Below are 8,934 nucleotides of genomic sequence, written 5' to 3' on the forward strand. Positions count from 1 at the left end.
TCATCTGCCTCCTCCACGCTGGTTGTTCCCTCTGCCAAGGCGCTCTTCACAGTTCGGCTGCTTGTCTTTCCCTCACCTCCTTCAAGGCTGTTCAAAGGTCACGTCCTCTGAGAGGCCCTCCCTGACCCCTCTAACCCCCACACACACATTCACCTTGACGTTCTCCCGCTTTAATCTTCCCCACAGTACTCACACCCCCTTCCTATTACAAAGCTACTCCTGGTCTGTCTCCCGCTAGAATGCCAGTTCCGGGAGGGCTGGAGCCTTCGTCCTGGTCCCGCCTGTATCCCCAATACCTACACAGCAGTTGGCACCCAGCAGATGGTCAATAAATCTGGGTTGAACAAATGCATGGATGAGCATCATGGGCACTAGGAAGCCCTGCCCCTCCGCCCCACCCTGGGCTGTGCGCAGGCGCGCCTCGGCACCCCTCCCGCTCGTGCCTCGCTCCTAGGCACACACCTGGACAGGACGCTGCCCCCTCCAGGTCGTCGGAGGGCTTTCCCTGGCCAGACAGCCCACCCTGCCCCTGGCCCCCATTGTCCGCATCTCTGTTTCTCCCCCACATGGGTGTAACTGGAAGGAGCAATTACTTTGTGGGTGGTGCTTAAAGATCTTGGCCAAGTAAGATCTTTCAGTGGGGAGGGGACAGAAAGGGCCCGATAAGAAACCCTTCAATCCAGGTCCTTGTGTGTGCACTCCAGTTCCTCATCACCTCCCTGGTCCTCAAACCTCAGCTTCCATTTTGCCTCTTCTGCCTCTCCCCTCCTTGAGAATCTCCACTCACCTTTCAGGAAGGCCCAACCTAGACTCCTAAAGACCCTTCCCTTCCCCCCAGTCCCAACCATTCCACCTGGCGCTCGCCAACCTACATGTGCTTTAGGACTCTCCGGAGAACCTATTTTAAGATGCAGATTCCCAGGCACAACCCCCAGCGCTCCTGATTCAGTAGGCAAGGGCAGCAAGCAGTGTTCTTAGCAGATTCCAGGTGATTTCCACATGCTCGGCCACCCTGATTTTGGAGTCCCTAGCTTGGCAGGGGCGTGAGCATAAGAAAGGGACATTTTCAGCCAAAAGACCTCAGCTTTTGTCTGGGGAAGAAAGGGAGGGAGTGGCTTTTCAGTTCCCAGTTGCTTTTAAAAATAAACTAGCACTTTCATGTAATTCAGATCCCCAGTTACCCCTTCTAGAAACCTCTGCAAAGGGATAGAAGCCCCCCAAGCTCTGTGGGAGGTCCTTTCACACTGGAAGAACCCAATATTAATAGGAAAACTGACAATCCTCCTACTGGTACCCAGGTCTGACACCCAGGGGGCTGGCTGAGCATCTAGAAGAGTGTGTCCTGCTCTTTCCCAAATTAAACAGCCCGTGCAATCTCAAATGATAGAAGAGACTAAACAGATATTTAACTTGCTAAACTTTATTTTATGCAACACATTTACACTGACTGATCAAGGTATCAATGTGTTAACACAATGAAGCCCTAGTGGACCTGATTTTGAAATTAGGAGCTGGACCATTGCAGGTTTCTGTCACCTTGGAGGGTCCAACTTACTCCGGCGTTTTGTTTTGCACAGGCCCCAGGAAAGACTCGATGCATGCCAATGAGCAGCTGCAATGGAAAACGTTTTCTTTCTTTTTGCATCTTCAGCTAAACTCATCCAGGATTTTGAAAGGAGTCATGACAAACTTCTATGTCAAAGATAAATCACTAACATCTAACAACTGTTCACATTCTTGACAACAAAAACTGAGTTCTGAAAAGGGACGCCCCAAACTTAGAAGGGCTAACTCACTATGCTAGAATAGCATTGCTGTGTTAATACACTTACTTGCTAGTTTGCTATCACATTACTGAAAACTGCAGTTTAACAGGAGCACGTGAATTTTAAGGGAAAACTTGCTTTCACAGTGTCACATTACAGAACATGCACAGGACTGAATTCCACTTAGAATGTTCCTCATCAATGTCACATTTACAAGAAACTCAATTATATACAAAGAGAAGGCAGAAACAACTAACTAGGGACCTTACAAAAGCAAGTTAGCCTATGAACACAAGGTAATATTTTGATAGTCTCCGATGCAGTACAATTTGGTTTATGACATACTTCAGTTCGTCTTTCAGTTTTGAAAAAAATACATGGGAAAAAACAGACCCAGATTAAATATCTGAGGAAGGCTTGGGGTTCCCCAGAATACAGTTTGGAAACCACTAATCGGGGATAACCCGCCCACCCCCATAGCATGGCATTCTGGTCTGATTTTGTGTGCCTATTCAGAGGAAAGAAATTGAGTTTTTTGTAGGATTTTTCTTCCCCTCATACCATAGTGGGAAAAGTGGTTTTCTGCCTCAGAGATGAGAGTCTGGTGGCAGTGAGCAGAATCAGAGTCCTTCCTACAGGTCACTTCCCGTCCCTATGGGCAGCCTTTTTCTCCAAAACTAAGTTGTAGTACCTAAATACTCTCTGGTTAGATAACCAGAGGCTGGGAGCTAAAGAAATGGGAGAAGCAAGGAAACCAGGTCTCCATATAAGATCCTGCCTTAACTTACCCACTGGATGCAGAACAGAGAAGGTGGAAATTAGAAAATGGCCAGTCTGATTTTCAAAACACCAGTGCCTGCATGGTCTGCTCATCACCCAGGAGAGGAAGTAGGGAGTGGGGGAGAAAAGACAAACATTGTGAACTTAAGAGTGACCCTGCCTGGGAGTAAAGGTGAGCGTTCTAGAATGTGCCCCACCAGCGTGGTGATCCTCCCACTTGTGGAGGGAGTTGAGGAGGAGGTGCAGGAGGAGGCCTGGCAGACCAACAGGCAAAGAGCGAAGCCTCCCTCCCTGCAACTCCTTCTCATACATCATTCACCTCTCAGGCTTGAGTTTCTACAACTGGGTCTCTAAGAATGTTCAAAGTCCTGTCTCATCTGATAACAAGAGAAAACTTGAGTTCCTGACTTGAAACGTCTTCCTTGGCCTTCTTTCAACTCTTCAGGTATGCGTGGTCCTCGAAATCACAGCTTCCTGGATTCTGTGGATAAATCAGGACAACTCAGGAGAGGGAAGCACAGAGAGCTCTCATTTGGAAATTTTTTTAACTCCCTAGGATCTTCTGAGTCCTTGAACCTTTCTATTCCCCAAACAGGCCTTCTGGAAACATTCCCCCCATACACCTAAAACCCACATTCCCCAACAAACAAATACTAACATAACCTCTTGTTTACAGTGAAATAACATAAAGCATTCAATTCCTTACCAAGGGAGATGGGTCCATGGAATGGCAGAATGACCTGAGGAGACCATGGCGACACTCATCGATAGCGATCAGTTGGTGGGTTTGCTTTGCCACCTCCTACCCCCACCCCCACCCCCGTGGTCCCCAATGTTGGGTTTAGGGGCCCCTAGGAGAGAGATCAGGGCTCTCGCCTTCTAGACTCCGCGGTACGATAGCCACCGCCTGGGAAGCCCCGTGCTCCTCCTCACCGTCCCTCCGACCGCCCCCCGCCCCCAGACGCCTCTGCCCCACTTGTTCCTCCTGCTCCTCCCCCATCACCCACTCACGGACACGTGCCAAGTGACTTCCGCTGTTACTCACCGGTGGAGGCAGGAGGAGAGCCTTCTGGCTTGGCCTTCAGGCCCTGCGACACTGAGGCCGCCGACTCCGTGGGTACGGGGCCTCTCGGGGCCTTCGGCTGGGATGCGTTCTTTCTTGAGCCCAGGCCTTTCTTTGGCATGGCCGGCTTTTTCTTGGGGTCTTCTGAGTGGGCCAGGACGTAGGAGACAGGCCCCAAGCTCACCCTCTTCCTCTTCCTCCCGGGGGCCAGGCTCCTGGCCGAGGCCCAGCCCATGCTCTTCTTCCGCGTCGGGCCCTCCCGGCCGCCATCTTGCTCCAGCGCCGGGGCCCACGCGGGGCCCTCCCGGCCGCCATCTTGCTCCAGGGCAGGGGCCCGGGCGGGGCCCTCCCGGCCGCCATCTTGCTCCAGCGTCAGGGCCCGCGCGGGGCCCTCCCAGCCGCCATCTTGCCCCGCCGCTGGGGCCCGAGCAGGGCCCTCCCGGCCGCCATCTTGCTCCGCCGCCGGGGCCCGAGCAGGGCCCTCCCGGCCGCCATCTTGCTCCGCCGCCGGGGCACGGGCCTCCGCCGCCGAGGGCGCGTCCTGGGGCGGCTCTCTGCGGAGCTTCCGGGCACACTTCGCGGCTGGCTTCCTCGCAGCCGGCTGCTCCTGCTTCACACAGGGCTTCTTGTTGCTCCTGACATACTCTGAGATCTCCATACTTTCACCAGCCTCGCGATCCTCCAGGCGGGCGGAGCTGCTGGGAAAGCTGCCTCTGGTTCTCTTCCAGGACGCTGGCTCCTGCTTGGGGACTCTGCTCTGCCTCTTCCTCTTGGCGGGAGTCTTAGCCCTCGCCTTGCGCACCAAGGGCTTGGGAGGGTCTCCCCGGCCTTCCGTGTCGTTCCAGTGGTCGGGGCTCTCCATCTTCAAGGCAGAGCCCACCTCAGCCGCCTGCCCCGGCTCCTTCTTGATCTTCTTGGTCTTTCTTCCTGCTGCTGCCGCCGAGGCCGAGGCCGCCGAGGCCGCCACCGCCTCCGCCTCCGCTAGCTCCAGAGCCCTCGCTTCCTCCCGATGGCGCATCTCGGTGTCCATGTGGAAGATGACTTGCATGACCATCCCCAGGAGCGCGCCCAAAGCTTCTACCCAGTTCTCGGAGGCCCGATTCTGGTTCTGCGGCCGGGGCCGCGCTGGCTGGTTGAGCTGCAGCACGCGGACCACATCTTCCATGGTGCGCCCCTCGCCTTCCAGGAAATCATTTAGGTTTTTCAGAAACTCCGCATCCTGGGTGGGGTCTCTGCAGATCACCCTCCAGACACCTCCCCTTCCTGGAAATTCCCGCGGTATGGAGCTCAGATTCACGCCCTCGCCAACCTCAATTAGGGCAGCCTTGGCATTCTCTTCCCTCATAAAAATCTTGTTGAGCAATTGGTACGGGCCTATCGGGGATAAGACCCTGCTCAAGGTCTCCTCGATTTCTGCCTGGCCACATTCCTGTGGAATGCCGGTGACCAACAGCGACCTGTGGATATCCACATCCATCCCCCGGCACCAGTCTTCCAGAAGATTCATCGCCATGTTCACGGACATCTGGGGGTTCTAATCCCAGGCGCAGTAATGAGTCTACGAATCGGACGCGGACTGCCGCGGTCCCCAAATATTAATCCTGCAAAATCGCAGGAGTGGGGTCAGATTCCCGTGAAGTCCGAGGCCTCAGCTCCGCCCCCTCCCGCCCTTTCCAAGACCCCCTCCCCAAACCAGCCCAGGAACCCCCAGGGGGCTTACACGTGTCCGGGAACCTGCGGGGAAACGCTCTCGTTCCTTCCGGCGGGTCTCGATCGGACGGCTTGGCCCGTCCGAACCTGCGCTAGCTCCCGCTGCCCCGGCGCTGCTGCTCCAGGCGGAGGTGGCCGAGGGAGGCCTGCGGCCGAGGGCTGCCGGCGTCCCCCCCGCTCCGTCCGGGCACGCCACCGGCCGACCGCCTCGACCCCAGCAGCTCGGAGGAGCTCAGGCTGGCGTCGCAGCGCGCGCGTGCGCACTGGCTCCCACGCCGCCGCGTCCGGTCCGCCTGCAGCCGCGCTCCCGCGGTCTCTATGGCAACCGGCCGCGGCGTGCCCGGCCTGCGCGCCGGGGGTACACTGCGGTTGGTGCTGTGGAGCCGAATTGCGACCGCTGTGTGCAGAGGGCGGGGGGTTAGGATATTCTGCCCTCTCCGGGGCTACTCTCCACCCTTCTCTCCTCCCCTGCCCTGAGGAGGAGGGGCGGGGGACCGACCTCTGATTGTGCCACCTCGTTCTCCGTCTACCTTCCTTTTGGGTTTAGGTAGCGGGACTCCTGGGAGACGCCAGAGATGGCCGGTGAGAGAGGAGAGAGGCTGGGAATTAATTCCTCTGGTTGAACTCTTAAAAGCCACAGCTCCCATCTGGCAGCCCTCAGCCACAAGTACCTGGTTTCCAGAAACTTCTTGTTCCCCCTCCCCCAGCCCTTTAAGGGTTTCCTGAACTTACTGCCCATAGGCAACACTTCCATTAATATCCTAACACTCCACAGTAACCCCCAATGAATGGCTCTGTTTCCTGCCAGGCCCTCACCTACGCACCCAGCAATGCCCTTCTGGTTTCCTAGTTGTGTCATTTTAGACAAGGAATCTGACCTCTCTGAGCTCCTTCCTCTTCTCCACAATAGGAATAGTTTTGAAAATTCAGTGAGAGCACACCTGAGAGATACACTCAAGTACAACCAAAATCTGTTATTTGGGTTTGGTTTTGGACTTGCGAAATTCCTCTTTCCGGAATCGGACTTGGCCCAGTGGTTAGGGCGTCCGTCTACCACATGGGAGGTCCGCGGTTCAAACCCCGGGCCTCCTTGACCCGTGTGCAGCTGGCCCATGCGCAGTGCTGATGCGCGCAAGGAGTGCCCTGCCATGCAGGGGTGTCCCCCGCGTAGGGGAGCCCCACGCGCAAGGAGTGCACCCGTAAGGAGAGCCGCCCAGCGCGAAAGAAAGTGCAGCCTGCCCAGGAATGGCGCCGCCCACACTTCCCGTGCTGCTGACGACAACAGAAGCGGACAAAGAAACAAGACGCAGCAAATAGACACAGAGAACAGACAACCGGGGCAGGGTGTGGGGAAGGGGAGAGAAATAAATAAAAATAAATCTTAAAAATCAATCAATCAATCAAAAAGAAATGCCTCTTTCACTGTCACCTGGGGCATACCTGACCTTAGGCGTGGTCAATGCTTGGGTGACTATCCAAGTTCCCATCATATTTAATGGGGGGAAAAAGGTGTCGTTCCAATAAAGATGCACATTCTGGTTATAAGTAGAATTTTTTTAAAAAATCTCCTTCTGTGCTTTATATTTTTGAAATTATGAATCAGTTCAAGAATAAGTGTATATCATTGTAGGTTTTAAACCATGGCTGTAAATTCTTTGACACTCCTCCTGTTTCAGGGTGGGGAATCTATGTCCCTTGAGCAGCCTTGTCATTTCTTTAACCAATAGAGAATGTGGTGGTGACTTGTCAGACTGGGTCAAAAGGCCTTACAGCTCCTGCCTTGCTCATCAGGACATGGTCATTCTTGAAATTCTCGGGATCCCTGAGCAGCCCTGTAAGAAGTTCAATTATTCTCTGGCCACCATGCTGTGAGGAAGCCCAAGCCATGTGGAGAAGCCACGCGCAGATGCTCCCATCCACCGTTCCCAGCTGAGCAACAGGCTTAACTGCTCCACCCAAAAGCAGCTTTTCCAAGCAGTGCATTAAGTTTCACGTTGTGGGATTGTTGCATGAAATAGCATTGTCACCATCAAGCCAGTGAATTGGAGACAAATCACTGTGTCTTGCAAACACAATGTGGAGCGAAAGAAACCAGACACAAGAGCACATACAGGAGGATTCCATTTATGTGAAGCAGAAGAGACAAGGGGAGTCCGCGTGGCTCAGTTGTTGAGCGCCAGCTTCCCGCATACAAGATCCCCAGTTCAATCCCCAACTCCAGCACCTCAAAAAATAAAGAGGAAAGCTGATGTGGCTCGGCCAGTTGGGCACCTGCCTACCACAGGGAGGTCCCAGGTTCGAGTCCCTTTGCCTCCTTAAAGAAGACAAGCAGACGCTGCCCCTACCTCAATGAACTAGATGGTGCTCTGCTGCAAGGAGCTAGATTCCACTCCACTGTAACAAGCTAGACGCCACTCCCATAGCAACGAGCTGGATTCTGCCCCCACCACAAGGAGCAGATGCAAGGAGCAGCAGATGTGGGGGAAGTGGATGTGGCTCAGGTCGTTGGACAGTGCCCTGTCATGCGGGAGGTCCTGGATTTGGTTCTAGTGCTTCCTGGAGAAGGCAAGCAGACAGATGAGAGAACCATCTGGGGGAGGGGGAATAAATTAAGAAAAAGTACATAAATAAATCTTTTTTAAAAAGAACTCCTCCAAAAAAAGAGGCAAAATTAGTCTATAGTATTAGAACTCAGAATAGTGTTTTTTCTGTGAAGGGCTAATGGTTTCAAATGCAGGGCTTTGGGGAGGGGTTGGGGGTGGAGCTAGTGGAGCTGTTTCTTGATCTGGGTGTTGGTTACAGGTGTGTTCAAATTGTGACAATTCAATATGCTTCTGAAATGTACACTTCCTGCAAATATATTATACTGCAAGAAGAGGCTTTAAGGTTTTGCTGATGGATTGGATATGCAGCATGAAGGAAAGTAAACCAGGGTACTTGTAGGTTTGGAGAATGAGCGACTGGCAGGAGAGTGATGCCACTTCTTTTTAGATGAGGAAGGTTTGGTGGAGAACAGGTTTGGAAGAGGGAGGGGAGACTCAGAAGTTAAGTTCGGGCCATGATGAGTTTGAGATACCTACGAGCGTTATCAGCTGGGCTTCAATCCAAGCAGCAGACCACTGTGGGTGATACAGAATGTGGGATTTATTATAGGGATGTGGCCGTATGTATGATGTGACCGTATGTATGCACTTCGGGGAATGGAGGAAAGAGTCTATGCCAGGCCGTTGCCTCTGCATGTGGTGTCCAGCCTGAAGTGGCCATAGGTCGTGGGGCTGGAGGGAAGGGAGGGAAGCCGTGCGGGAAACAGCAGAGGATGAGGGCAAACCTGCAACCTGCGAGGCTGCCTGGAGCCCACCCTCTCTCTGACCATCACACGTGACCTGCAGGAGACGCCGATGCACTTGACCATGGAGCTGCACGTGCGCCTGGCCCGGGACTCAGAGAAGCTGGAGGAAAGCTGGCAGGAAGGTGGTGGAGTGTGGGCCCCGGGGCTGCCAAATCCAAGTGGGCCCCGCGCTGACCCGCCGAACGTCGAACGGCTGCTCCTTCATCTCTGCTTTTCCACTCTCGCACACTCTTCACTCGTGGCCCATTCCAGACTGGAGCCATGGG

At 54.1% G+C, this 8,934-nt stretch overlaps 1 protein-coding gene across 2 annotated transcripts; it reads right to left on the bottom strand.

The window, feature by feature from the left end:
• Window positions 1–1,400: 1,400 nt before the first annotated feature.
• PNMA8A (PNMA family member 8A) lies at window positions 1,401–5,532 on the bottom strand. 2 transcript variants are annotated; one of them, XM_023588061.2, is made up of 3 exons: window positions 5,330–5,532; window positions 3,592–5,143; window positions 1,401–3,027 (listed from the first exon to the last, which is right to left on the bottom strand). In XM_023588061.2, exons 2-3 carry the CDS (start codon window positions 5,132–5,134, stop codon window positions 3,011–3,013), a joined length of 1,560 nt encoding a protein of 519 aa, XP_023443829.1. In that variant the 5' UTR covers window positions 5,135–5,143; window positions 5,330–5,532; the 3' UTR covers window positions 1,401–3,010. The 2 variants fall into 2 exon arrangements, with proteins under 2 accessions (XP_023443829.1, XP_023443828.1); XM_023588060.2 differs by having other exon boundaries at window positions 3,592–5,210.
• Window positions 5,533–8,934: the final 3,402 nt, after the last annotated feature.

The sequence above is a fragment of the Dasypus novemcinctus genome, unplaced genomic scaffold (assembly GCF_030445035.2).
Source record: "Dasypus novemcinctus isolate mDasNov1 unplaced genomic scaffold, mDasNov1.1.hap2 scaffold_230, whole genome shotgun sequence".
Classification (NCBI taxonomy): domain Eukaryota; kingdom Metazoa; phylum Chordata; class Mammalia; order Cingulata; family Dasypodidae; genus Dasypus; species Dasypus novemcinctus.